At 42.1% G+C, this 14,520-nt stretch overlaps 1 protein-coding gene across 1 annotated transcript in view; it reads left to right on the top strand.

Moving 5' to 3' along the window:
* The first annotated feature begins 3,363 nt into the window (after positions 1-3,363).
* Positions 3,364-14,520, top strand: part of NXPH2 (neurexophilin 2) — a 109,503-nt gene continuing 98,346 nt past the window's right edge. Inside the window, exon 1 of the mRNA XM_041739344.1 lies at positions 3,364-3,541. Coding sequence (XP_041595278.1) covers positions 3,491-3,541 — 51 coding nt within the window. The 5' untranslated portion in view covers positions 3,364-3,490. The remainder of the gene's footprint in view (positions 3,542-14,520) is intronic.

The following is a 14,520-nucleotide window of genomic DNA, read 5'->3' as shown; positions in this document are numbered from 1 at the left end:
GCTTTTTATAAAGACTACAATGGAGTCCTATGGCAGTAAAATTTGTTAGGTTCCACTTTCTGCCACTTGTCTATATGAAAAGACTATTTTCACTCCCCTCACACTGTGAAAACCACCCTTGCAAAATGAAAAGGCAATGATCTGATTCTCTAGCTGTTAAATTGCCTATAAGAGAAAGTGGTGATGTTTAAAGTGGAAAAAAAAAATCTTCCAGTATGCCAGGAAAGTTTAAAAATACTCCAACCCCAAGTTCAGTTCGCTGTTCCTTTATAACAGCTCCTGTACCCACGTCTCTCCATTCTTGTCCTTCCAACTCCCATGACCATCTCATCATGCGGCCTCCTCCTCAAGACCACCCTGCATGTGTGTGTGTGTGTATATATATATATATATATATACCACTTGGTGTGTGACTTTCCTCCTCCAAAAAGTTGTAAGACTCCTTATTTCCTGCAGATCAAGCTAAACTATTTAGCCTGGCATTCTCAGATCTCTACTTTCTAGCCCATAATCTAACTTTCCTCTCATTTTTTCTCAACACGTGTCTTCCACTTATTGTCCATCCATCCTTCAGTTATGTCCTATGAAGTCCCTCCACTTTGCCTTTCCCCCTGTTTTTCCTCCCATGTGGAAAGGCTCTTCCCATTTTCTCCCACATAGACTCATCCTGGCCATTCTTGGAAACTGAGCCCCCTCCCATGTCATCGCTGCCATGAAGCCTTCATACTGGATTACAATGGTCTTTCTTCCCTCGAATTGAACTTAGACTTTCCTATAATGTCTACTGTGTTTTGTTTATTGCATGTTTGCTGATTCTGAAGGACAAAGCAACATATTATCTTCATCTCCTTCCTTCCTTCCTTCTTTCCTTCCTTCCTTCCGTCCTTCCTTCCTTCCTTCCTTCCTCCTACTTTCCCACAGCATGTACTGCAAGAAATTGGAGAAAACAGTAAACTCTTGGTAGTAACCTTATTTAAAAAAATATATATATATATACACACACACACACAGTAATACCAGGCCTTAATCAATAAGACTGTTGGTACTTCTCTCTTACACAGCCTTATCAATGGAACACAAAAGTTTGGTCATGTGTCTTAGCTTGGAATTCAAAACCTTACAGCACGTTCTTTTGCAAGAATACTTTGTACTACTCGGACACGTCCAAGTTTGGGTCCCTTTAAAATTTTATGTTTTTGTCCCAAAAGTAATGACCTAAGACATATGAACAACTTTAAAGAGTTCAGTATGCCAGTAATTAAATCACTTAATTATTTATTTCAATAGTGTGTTAAGTCATGCACTCAGCATTTAAACAGTGGTAACAGAATTAGAAACTACTTAATCAGGAGGGGAGCCCACCTTCTGGTTTTATAGATGAGTCAGCCGAGGCTCAGGCACCAAGTCTAAATGAGTCTAAATCTTGCAAAGTCCTGGGATGCCTGGGTGTCTCAGTGCTTGAGCATCTGCCCTTGGCTCAGGTCGTGATCCCGGGGGTCCTGGGATAGAGGACCCACAGGGAGCCTGCTTCTCCCTCTGCCTATGATTCTACCCCTCTCTCTCTCTCTCTCTCTCTCTCTCTCTGTGTCTCTCATGAATAAATAAATAAAATATGAAAAAAAAGAAAATATTGCAAAGTCCTCTGCCTTCCTCTTCCTCTCCCAGCAGCACCTCTCCAAAAAGAGGTTCCTCTATGTCTGCCAAACCCTTCCCCATTTAGTCCTTCTTGTTTCCCAAAGATTGTCTGTAAATAATTTGCAGCCTTATCCCAGGGACCTAAAGTTAGACAAGGAGACCGACCCATAGAGATGTCTTCCAATTTTTGAAATGATCTTATTTATGCTTCTAAGATAGAATAACCTTCTAGAAGTGGTCTCTAAGCCTTGGTAAAGAGAGAATTTTTATGGACCTGAGGGGAGGTGAATTATAGATTTAGATATGCAAATAGTGATTATGTCTAAGAGTTTGCTGCAAGGAATAGTTGAGAGTCTGAGGACAAGCAGAAGTGGGGCAGGGCTGGGGCATCCTTTGCTACAGGGTCCCGGAACTCCCAGTCAGGCTTGGGCCCTCACTTACCTTCCCCCTCTCCCTACACAGAATGGAGGTGTCCTAGAGAGATGCCCCACCTGCAGCCTCAGGGACAAGATGCTTTCAAAGTCACACCGGGATCCCAGAATACTTGGGAATAAACTCTCTCCCCCTCTGTACCATCTTGGCATACCCCGTGAAAAGGCTGGACCTTGCCATGCCCCAGTCCATCCTCCTGTCCTTGGCTCTGCTTCACAGGTGGTCCTGGCCCATTTAAAGGCTTAGGGACTCCCCTTTCATTTCGGTTTTAGGGTAGAGGTGGGTAGTAAGAGGAGGAGAATGGCCGTCCTAACATTCCCCTAGGAATCTCCCCTAAAATTTCAGCCCTAGTTTCACTTTTTGTTGCAGAAGACTGGAAATCCATCGCGATTCTTCTCCCCTGCCTCAACGTGTTTTTCTTCCGTAAATGAGAGCTTTCTGGATGTTTCTGGATGTAGGAAATAACCTCGTTGTGCTCATTTCTCGTTGAAGCAGCTGCCTAGGGGCTCATCCCTGGACCTCAAATTTCCCACCTGTTAAAAATAACATACAAGGGCCGATGAACGGTGGTTAAGTCCCCACCCACCGTAAGCGGTGGAAGGCTGAGGCCCGCTGCCCTCTGACTCTTCCCCTCGCGCGCCCAGCCCGGGTGGCTGCAGGTTAAGCACCCCCTGCTCCAACCCAACGCAAGTTGTGAGCATCGGGCGAGGCTCAGAGGCTGCAGCCAGGGCTCCAAGGCGACTCCTCGCCAGATTTCCCGAGGGGAGGCTCTGCGGCGGGGTGTCCTCCATCCTCTCCGGGGTCCTGTGCCCCTCGGTGACCTCGCCGCCCTCACCCCCCAGCAAGCGCACCCGCACAGCTCGCTCGCTCCCCCAGCCCCCCCCCCCAGGTGCAGGTGGGCTCCCACGGCTCCCGCCGCTCGCGACCCTCCGCGCCCCCGGCTGCCGCGGGTGGGGCGCTCGCCCGGGCCCCTTCCAGGCCGCGCGGAGGGGGAGCTCCCCGCCCCGCGCCGCGCCCGCGGACCTCCCGGGGAGACCCGAGCGGGCCAGCGGGCGAGCGGGGCCCGGCGGCTCCCGGGCTCCGGGGCGCTCGGCCCCGCGCGGGAACCCGCCCCCGGCGCCCGAGCCGCCGCCTCCAGCCGCGGGCGCCCCGCACGCTCCCCGCGGGCCGCTCCGAGGAGGGGCGCAGGGGCCCGAGCGCCCTCCCCCTCCCGCCCCTCCCCGCCCCTCCCCGCCCACCGGCCGGCGCGGCGCTGCGCGCGGACTCGGGGACCAGAGCGGCGCGGTGCCCCGCGTGCCCAGCGCTGCCCTCGAGTGGAGATGCGCGAGCGGCAGGCGAGGGCGCGCAGCTCGTGAGACGCCGCCACCGGCCCCGGCCCGGCGCGGCCCGGCCCGGCCCCGGCCCCGGCCCCGGCACCGGCACCATGCGCCTGCGGCCGCTGCCCCTCGTCGTGGTCCCCGGGCTGCTGCAGCTGGTGAGTCCTCGGCGGGGCGCGGAGTGCGAGGGCAGCGACTCGCGGGCTGCGGCACAGCAGGGCGCCAAGTGGCGGGAGGGAGGTGCGCGCCGGCCCGCGCTGGGGGCTCTGCAGGGCTCGGTTCCGAGGGGCTCGGCGCTGGGTAGGTCCCAGCCGGGATTCTGCCGGGAGGCCCGCGGGCACTTGGAGGCCGTCGCGCGTCCCTGTTCTCGGGGTCACCCCGCGGCTCCCGGCCGGGACACCTCGGGCGGCCCGGAGCGGGGAGGCTGCGGGGCAGGTGCATCGCTGTGCGCTCTGCGCTCGCCGCCCGGCGCCGGGACCCCCGGGGAGACGCTTGGCGCCCGGGGCCGCCGCAGGGGACTTGCTCGCGCAGCTGCTCGCCGGAGCCGCCTCGGGCACCTGCCCCGCGGGGCGGCCCGAGGGGCCGGAGGAGGGCGGCGGGGGACGGCGGGCGGGCGGGCGGCCCCTGCCCGGGACCTCCGTGGGTCCCGCCATCCCGCGCCGCGCCGCGCTCGCCTCTTCCGAGCGCACCTCCGTGCCCTGTGCATTGCCCGTGAGTCCCATTTCAGGGAGACCCCGACTGAGACCTTCCAGAAGACAACTTGGAAAGGAGAATGCGAGGAGCCGGCACTGCTGTCGCCCGTGCGATGCGTTTCTCCTGCTCTCCAGGCGCTCCCCGAGCTAAGGCGCGGTCACCGGGGCTTTCTCCGGGCTCCACGGGCTCCTTTGGTCCTTACTACACTTAAGATTTTGCTTAAGTTATAGCTCTGGGCTGTTCAAACAAGGTTAAAGAAGCCAAGCCCCTTAGAGAAGGATTATCTCTCCCTTTCCCCCTTTCTTTCCTTCTTTTCTCTTCTATTCTGTTGTTTGCTTTTAGAGGGAAAGACGAAGTAACTTACAAAAAAGTTTCCCTGCGAGACGTCTGGTGCAGTAGATGCAGAGGTACTGTGCGCGTATTGAGGGTGAAAGGCAACGTAAAAGGTGTTAGTGAGGGGACAGATCCCAGGGAGAGGCCCGTCCATCCTGCTTACAACAGAGACTAGCCTCACTTGCACAGCATTGAGTAAGAAATTCTTCAGTGGCATCAGGAGGAAAATGCAGTGATGTTCCCAGATGTCCTTCAGTGAGCCTTCACATACTCCTACATGTAATACTGCATGTTAAAATAAATGTTACGGCTAAGGTAATGTGCATGCAACGTATATGCCACCTTAGACTTTAGGGTCACTTGCTTTTTAAAATGTTTAAGCTGGATTCCGATAAAAGATGGGCTAACCAGCAGCATCTGTGGGGTGTGTGTGAGTAAAACTCCAGAAGCCTGGAGAAATCAGGTACTTAGTTAGGTAAGATCTTCAGGATATCTTCATGAATCTCACGGCGAATTTAATTTTGCATTCAGTGATCATGAACTGTGTATCTGTTCCACTGAGTTAGACTCTTAAAGATGAGGAAATATATTTGGGCATATGTTGGGAAAAAGTTCTCCTATCAGCTACCGTATTGGAAATGTTACTTTTTTTTTTTTTTTCACACCACCATAGTCAATAGGAAATAGGAAATACATCTTGAAGGGATTATATAGCCTCCTTAAGAGCTAGATTCTAATATTACAGCATGGATTGATTGATTCATTTTTAAGGAAGCTTATGTCAAATTCTAATCCGTTTTTGGATTGTGCTTGGGTTGTAATGTTTTTTTCCTGGAGCACTTTATCATGGTAAGTGAGGTGGGAGCTGCAGCTGTGTGATAAGCTCACATTCCTTATACTGCCATCCTTTTGGACAATAAAAGGCTGTTTACATTCTCCACATTCTTAGAGCGGTTTCCAGTCATATAACACAAGGGGGTTAGGATGTGGAAGGAAAACAAAGTGGCTGAGGAGGGTAGACCTAAATGGAAACATTCCCCGATCCCACCATGTACCCTGGCAGGTATCAAGGAGGGCAGGTCATAATTTGGCCCTTTGGAAGGTTCACTGTTTTATTCTACCTTTTTTCAGCTGATACCGAACTTACTTGCTAAGTCCCAACAGCAAGTGGATAAAATGTTTTCTAGATTTGAAAACTAGTCTTTTACTTTTCCAGGAACTAGAGACATACGTATTTAGTAGATCTGCCATGGGGCCAGGAAGGGGCGGGGGGGCGGGGGGGGCAGGGGCAAGTTTTGGGTTACTGTTGGAATTGGATTTTATTTCTTCATCCACTCTGGCAACCCGAAGAATATACTTTTTAAAAAATGCCAAGTATTTTAAATGAGTAGTGGATTCATTTGGGGATTTTGAAATTTAACTTTAAGAAAACTGTCTGTTTCATCAAAAACAATCGCAAAGCGTGGAGTCCAAATAAGTCACTAGCCACATGATCTTGGTGCAATAATGAGAATGTTTTAGTTGTTTTTGTAATACTTGAAATTTTTAAGAAAACAGTCATCCGAATTGATAAATATTGCAGGAAGTCTATGAACTACGTGTGTATGTTACCTGCCCTCGCCCAGTTCTCCTTGCCTGTGTCCAGTGTTTTAACTGATAGGTTGCTTTACCTAATTGATAGGATTACTAGGGCCGTTGCAAAATTTAAATATCAATCCTGAAAGTATTATTTTCTCCAAAATCCTTATTCAGCAACACATCCTTTATTACAGTATTAATAGCACATTATTTCTTTTCTGCCATCTAATGATGAGAAAATTAGCATTTGAAATTAATATTATAATATAATGAGTGTTATTTCCTGACATGATACAAAGTAAAGACTTTGCCAGATGACAACTTCTTCAAGATTTATATGATAATTTGGAACTCATAATAAGTGTGATTTTTGCCTTTAAGTAAAATGCAGATCGTAAAAAGATTAAATTTGAATTTAAATGGATTATTAGCTTGAGTTTAAGATAAAATTCAGTGATGATTTTTAAAATAAGTTTGTTATGCATTTCAACTTGTTTTTCTGTGATATAATGATTTTATAAAGTAAAATATAAATTAGAAGTGACGTAAGTTAGCGAGTTTTTAGAATTATATAAAATCAGAATACCTGTGATACAAGGTGTTACAATTTTAAGGTCATCCTCATTGTATAGTATCATCCCACATGAACTTATTAAGGGTATTTTGTTTATCTTTAACAAATTAATAATTTTAATATTTGTTTAGTGAGATATTCATATCATGTATTTATTCTCAGCTCTGTAATTACAAAAGGTGGTAACTCATGACTCTCTTCCATTCAGAAGTCACAATTTCCCTCATGCAGTTCTGATCCATAAACATCAAAACAGTGTTTTCTAGTGTAGGATCGATAGTCTGTTGGCTAGATGACAATGCACAGGAGTAAAAGTACCACCATATATTGGTTACAACTTAGAGTTGGTCGGGCATTAAAATTAATTGCTCATTAAAAGCATCATTATCTTAGGCATTCTTAAAAATGAGAATTAGGATTAAACAGCCAAGTCCTCCGTTCTAGACACTCACCTCCCCGTGTAAGTTGCGTTCCCTTGGCCTATTCTGAGATTTATGTTATTTGGTTCTGTTTTAAATGCCATCCACCTAGGAAACTGACTCCTTTTGGGAACTTATTTTATAGCCTAATAGATTTCCAAATGGAAAAGAAAAGCTTTCTTAATCTTTGTGGTGTTTTTAAAAATTTTTTTTATTGTTTTTGATTAATGATCAAAATGCTAAAAAAGGCAGAAGGCTTTTTGAAAAACCTTTTAGAGGTTTTACATTGTCAGCTTAAAATGTGTAGCTCTTGCAAATCGAGTGAATTAAGAAATGTTGATTTTATAATACGTTGCCCACCTTTTACCTATTAAAGAGCTAATCAATATACTTTGGATGATTTAGACATTTAGTAGTAGCAATCAAAGGCGAATATAAATGTGTCACAGGTTTGTGCTTTTGTAAAAGCTCTAAGACTGTCTCTTACTGTTTACATATTCTGCAGACTCCTTTACCTGAAGCATTGCTGGGTAAGATTTGAAAAAAGAATTATAGCTGCACACTCAAGTGCCTACAGTTAGGGCTGTGTCAGCGATTCTGTAAAGAATCTCATTTCTATCTTAGCCATAAGCATTATTGCTGGTAAGAAGTTGGCATTTAATATCTTGATTTGGGAGTCAATTATTTTAAAGCTGCTTTAAAAAATTGGCCCAAATGATTTTGAGCACTCATCCATGTGAGGTTATTCTCTTGTTATTCGTATAGTGTGCAAGATGGTGGTTTAACAAACTAATTTCTCTATTATTCTGGCACAGAGGTTATAATGTTTAAATTATTTTAAAATAATCCTTTCCCAATTAACCTATATATTGCACCATTGTGATACTTTGAAACGTTATTTCATCATAAGCGGTTTTAGTTGTGCCAAATTCAGATGCCCTAATAATTATCTTTATGAATCTTCATTTGCTAACAATCTACTTGAATTTTTTACTACTTTTGAAATGACCAGCGGTGTTAATGACAACTCCATTTTTTATTTCAAAATGTTGTTCAGTAAAAAAAAAGAATCTAAAGCAACTTACAGCATAGATTTTCATATTATAGAAGGAATTCTAAGATATGATTGAGAACTTCCATTTTATGTTATTTTTAATTTATGAAAATCTAGATAAAAACCTTCAAAAACTGGTTCATTGTGCTGCAAGATCAATATATAATAAGGAATGCCATTTCTTTGTAGAACGACTATTAAAAATTAAAATTTCACTATTGAAACCCCAAATATGTTTTCCTTTTTCCTAGTCAGATCATTCAAGAAATTAAAATAGTGTCTTTAAACTTACCGTTCTTATAAATTTTGTCCCTCCAAGATTTATGGATGTATGGTAAGGGACAAGGGAAGTTTTGTATACTTAAACTACAATAATAGTGTTGTCTTAAGAGTTGCATATCCTTAGTATTTTCAAGTTTCTTTCACACAGTTTGTGGCTTTCTTGTCTCCCCCAAAAAACTGTAAGATTGAGAAGGACCTTTTAAATGTTCCCACTTGTATATTGGAATGAACAATACATTTGGTGTTTCATTTCTAAATAAATGGCACATTCAACAAATATTGACTGTTTTGACCCAGACTATGCACTGAGACCATAGCAGATGTTGAGGACATAGGAGTAAACAAAACAGGACTGAACTGAGAGTCTGAGTGTGTCAATGTGTGTGCACACACGTGTGCGTATGTGTCTTGGGCAAGTCACTTAGCAACCTCAACCTCTCGTCTGTAAATGGAGTCATTAATGATAAAGTGGATGGAAAGTGATTTCTAGCATTACTTTCCTCTTTTTTGTTACATGGTAACAGTGTCTCAGATTTTTCTTTTCATGAATTACATCTTCCATTATTGTAGAAAGTATGTGTTACATACAGACATAATTGTTTTAAATATAAATTTTACATGGAGTTCATGCTGTGTAACCACATCACAAATGATATGTATATTTAGAAGTAGATTTAAAACATTGCAAGAAAAAAAATAAAATAAAACATTGCAAGATTAATTAAATGTTATCCCTGCTTATGGGAAGAGAAAATTAGTGAAAGTGGGCAAAGGGAATTGATGAGCATTTATTTAACCTATATAATCAACAAAATCAATAAAATTTAAATTAAAATGGTATAGTCAGGCTTTTTCTCCTCCATACTATTTTTGAATTGAAAACTACCAACATCTAGTCATTGCTTTAATTTAAATAAAAAGTAAATTGACTCTCAGTTAAATTCTAATTATTAAGATAAACAACATAACAGAGTAATACTGTACTTCAACCAGAAAATGATCATGGGACTTCTGTGCTCTTCAGTAGAATCCAGCCTCTTTAAATCAGAAATACTTTTAACTCCAGAGGTTTCAGGAGTTCAGATGTAAATGGTATGGAATTTTTAAAAGAAAACAAAGAGCTCACATGTGAGACCCTATCAAAGATGGAGAAAATGTCAGTGGTTTTAACATTAGGAAACAAGCCATCTGAAGTAGACTGACTCGTCCTGGGGTTCAGTCCAATTACACTTTAAACAATGTAAATGTCTTGAAAAATGAACCCTGACTTTGTGCTATTGCTGTTCAGGGCCAAATAAAGTAATTCTAGGATCACAGAAGCACTTGTTTAAATCTCTTCATGCAAGATTATGTAAGATTGTGATTTTCAAGCATCGTGACAATTTTAAAATTTTATCAGTTTTACCTTAACTTACCTAGCATGTATATTTACTCATTCAAAACAATAACTTAAGAAGTTATTCGCAGGGAGAGACCACATGTTTAATTTATGTGGTTATACGAAGTCCATGTAATTTCCAGTCCAGGTTTCTAGCTCTTATTTGTGTGCGGACTCAGCCAGTGAAAATGGTTGATGGACTATGACAATCTGCACGATATTTTGAATGGATAATGTATACAATAAGAGAATAGAGGCCCTAAAGAACTATTTAACATTTTGTAGTAATGATAACAATAATTTTTCTTAACAAAGTTTTGCATTTTGGTAATCCAAACAGACAACAATTGGGGTCAGTATAAGGAATATTGCTATGGAGATAAAAAAGGAGGTGAAGTTTTCAAAGGTGTGTTTTCCATAATCATGAATTCATCTGCGAATCCCGTGTCGATGACTCCCAAATTTGTACGTCACTTCCTACCCTACCGTTCAGGCTCTAAGACCATATCTCCATAGTTTACTGTTCATTTTGACTTGGATATTTTACTACCAACTCACACTCAACGTGTTCAAAGCCATGCACATCTTTCCTGAATAAGTGCTTTCCAATATTCATGGGTTCAGATCTTGAAGTCTCCACCTCCCCCTTTTTAATGTATGGTGTCCTTGTGTTCAGACAGGTGACTTGATATAAAGCACTACGTGGTTTATTAGATTCTTTCACATATGTGATCCCATATTTTATCTTCACATCAGCTCTGAAAGGTAAGCAGAGCAACAGTTACTGCACCCACTTTTCAGATGAAGAAGCAAAAGCTTTGAAGTTTTCAGAGATGGACTGTAGACCAGAAAAGATAAAACTTGCATTGTCTACCCAGCCCAGCTGTTAGCTCAGGGCAGCCTCCATTTATAGCAGGAGGTTGTGAGATCTGTCTTTGACATCCAGAGCCATAGGCTTGAGGAACATTTCTGGGCAACATCTCATTCTGTTCAGTGTCCATGCTGAGATAGAAACCTCAACTCACTCATTTTAGAAATGTTTTAAACAACTTTGTGATAGAGTCAAAGAAGGTAAATACAACAAACGCATTACTGGATTATGTCCCTTAATCAAGAGTTGCATTTACAATTTAGTCTCACAGAGTTTAGTTTGCCAAGTGCTTTGGCTTTTATGTCACTTTAGGGTTTTTGTTGGCCCAGTAAATGTGGTTCCAGTTGGGATCAAGAGAGGTTTGAGAGTTCCTCTAACTTCTCAAGATCTCAACCTGCACTTCTTCAAGACTGAAAAGGTGAACAGGAAGAGAGTGAAAGGTCTTGATTTCTGTTAAGGGCCACTTAATCCTGGTTGCCTAAGGGGCGGTAGGAATGTGAGAAGCCTGGGGGATGGGGCCGGGCTACCTAGTAGGTGCTTATGCTTGTGCAGAATTGTGAGCATAGTTGTGCTTTAGCAGTAGCAAGCTTCCTCTTCTTCTCTCATCCCTTTCTTACATTTGTAAAGATGCTATATCATAGTGCATTTTGTTGGCTCTTCCACCCAGACCTCTTTGGATCTCTTTTTAACATGTCTATGGACAACACCCCCCCCCCCAACCCCTCCACTTTTTGGTTTCTATTCTAACACTGGACAACTATAAATCTCCTTTGGGAAGTACCCCCTGGTGTTGGTGTTGGGTGCATCTTGTCAGAAAGTACTCATGATCAGAATGTCCTCCTGTTCCCTTTTCTCCCCCTTCAGCCAGCTCTTATCAGATGACTCACAGGTACCAGGGTATGGAAAGCCATGTTCTCTCACTCCGAGATTTGGCGGAATGTTCCAGAGTTCCCTTGGAGGCAGTGGGCTGAAACTACCTCAAGTGGATTTTGCTTGAGATCACACACCTGCATGGCTGTCTTCCACTCTCTGACCTGCAGCCCCACTCCCTTACCCGACTTCCCTGGAACCGCTTCTTTAGGAATCACTTGCATTCCAACACTTGTCTCAGGGTCTGCTTCTGGGGAAACCAACCTAAGATTTCTGTTTAATATTTTTTTTAATATTCAGGAATTTTTATGATAGCCATTCTCGCCCCGTCTGCTTTCTGTCATCTCACAGTAAGAGATAATCACTATGAATAATTTAATGTGTATTTTTGCAGAAATTATGGATATGCATGCTTTTATCATAATTATACTAACACAGCATAATGTTCTATAACATTTTTAATGCAATAGTATATTGTGGCCATTTTTATGCGATATAAAACAACTTATGTTTTTGAGGATTCATAGTGTTTCATAGCATTGACATACCATAATGTGTTTGATCCATTCCTTATGAATATTTCGACTCTTTTGGATTTTTAAAATATATTTGTGAATATTTAAAATGAATTCCTAGAATTGTAGATACTGGTTCAATGCTGGGAATGTACAGTAAGATTTTTGATAAATATACATTTTCCCCTAATGGACTATGCCAAAATGTAGTACCATACATAGTGTTTTCGCATATCTATGCCCCTTTGTGGACAGTGTTTTTCCTTTTTTTGACTTTGCCACTCTATTTAAGGAAGACACCTCATTGTTTATTAGGAAGGTAAAGTGTGTTTTCATATTTAATCATTTGTATTTCTTATTCTTATATCATTTTTTTTCTATTGCTTTAAACTTCTATACTTTTTTTATATTGCTCTTGCACAATTGTTTATTTTATTATTCCTGAATTTTTTTACATCATGGGAGTTGTTGTAGATACTGTTTCTATGCCTGACATTTTAGATTTATTTATTTATTTATTTGCTGGCATACAAGGAAAGATATTTATTTTAGCATATTTATGTTCATATGAGTTCTATTTCTGTACTAGATTATTTTTAATTTGATTCTCCTGGATTTTATGTATAGATAATTATATTATCTCTAAATAATCTTATATTAGGCCCTTTCTATTAAACATTAATGCCTCTTGAATTAAAATTGATTCTAGTGTACTGAGTAAAACCTTCAGAATAGTGTTGACAAACATTGGGAAAGTTGGGGTTTTCATATTTCCAACTTTAATGGAAACTTTACTAAATATGATGTTTACTTTTAGCTTCTGATAATCTATCAAGTTAGAAATATACTTTTATATTCCACATTAAAATAAATTTGCTGATCGCAGAAGTCAATTTTAGATATGGTTTTAGCATCCTTCAAAATGATCATATATTTCTAAAATGCTAACCTTTTTATATTTATTTATGAAACCTAATTTTCCTAATATTTTCCCAATATTAAGCTGTTTAAGCCAAGGTAAACGATCTGCCTTTTTTTTTTCTTTTTAAAGATTTTATTTATTTATTCATGAGAAACACAGAGATAGAGAGAGAGAGAGAGGCAGAGACACAGGCAGAGGGAGAAGCAGCCTCCATGCAGGGAGCCTGACATGGGACCTGATCCCGGGACTCCAGGAACATACCCCAGGCTGAGGGCGGCGCTAAACCTCTAAGCCACTGGGGCTGCCCTCCCTTTTACTAATTTTAAAAGAAAAGTATGCATTTTTGTGCACCTTCAAATTTATTTAGCATAAAATTATATATACCCTTACTTTAATTTTAAAAAATTTACTCCACACCTGTGAATTTACTCCATGTCCCCCCCAAAGTTTGTATGTTTTGAAGCAGTAGTAGTAGTAGTAGTAGTAGCAGCCCCCCAAACAGGGGGCCTGCCTTCCTCCTTTCTAGATCAATGGCTGTAACTAGAAGCCTTCTGTGGCAGATTGTGCAGTTCGTTCTGTAAGCTGTCCAAGGTGAATGAAGCCTCACATTAAGAGCGAGCATCCAGAGCCTCAGCCTTCTTTCTGCTCACTGGAGGACGTTGCAGCCTCCAGGGTGCTGCCCTGGTGCCTTGGTGCACTCCCAGCTCCTCCTGGGCTGAGCTTGGTGGTGGGAAGAGGGTACTCAGTGGCGTTGTTCTCCTTTGCCTTTGTTTGGTTACAGGCTGCTCCGCACATCTGGCTTTTGCATAATTCTGATTCACTCTTCTTTCCTCCCTCTAGAGGTTCTCAAATCTTGCAGGCTTTTGGCATCCTTTCCTCTTTCTAGCACCACTATGCATTCATTCTTGTTTTTGCATTCCTAGTTCATGTCATTGGAAATTTGGGAGGGAGGCAAGGTAAATACATTCACTCAGCTTTCCCCATTGCAACTGGAAATCTTTTAGTCTTTTTTGGCTCATTTTTCTTCAGCCCTTACAATATCCATTCAGTCACAAAATCCTATGAAATTTCCTTCCAAATCCTTCTGTAAACTGTCTCTTCCTCTCCACCTGCTGCCATTTCATTGCTACAGCAGCCTCCTAGCTGGTCTACTTTATTCCAAAACAAGCCTTGTAAATTCATTCCACATGCCATAGAATCATCTGTTTTAAATCCTCTTTTGATTTACTATGTCACTCAACTTTTAAGAATAAGATTGTGATTCCCTTTTTCTTAACATACCGTGTCTAAATTTTTTTTTGCCTGGTTTTCCAGCCTTAAATCTCTCGTCCAATATTCATCATATACTAATAACTGCAGCCAGGTTTGTATCCTTAATACTCCATGAATACTTCAGAGTAGAGGAAAAGCATGGGTTTTGATATCAGATTGACTTGGGTTCCAGTGCTTTCTTTGGCATCTTGGACAAGCCAATAGATCTACTCAATTTCAGTTTCTTCATAAGATAATGTCAATTATAGCTATTTCATAGGGTTGTGATGATTATATACAAAAATGTAAAATGCCTAGTACTTAGCATTAGCGTAACAAAGATGAGTGTTCCTTCCCATCTGCAACACCTTAGTTTCTTGCTATGCAAGCAACAGAA

The sequence above is a fragment of the Vulpes lagopus genome, chromosome 24 (genome assembly GCF_018345385.1).
Source record: "Vulpes lagopus strain Blue_001 chromosome 24, ASM1834538v1, whole genome shotgun sequence".
NCBI classification, from domain to species: domain Eukaryota; kingdom Metazoa; phylum Chordata; class Mammalia; order Carnivora; family Canidae; genus Vulpes; species Vulpes lagopus.
The sequence above is the reverse complement of the archived record's forward strand: the minus strand, read 5'-3'. Positions and strand labels throughout refer to the sequence as shown.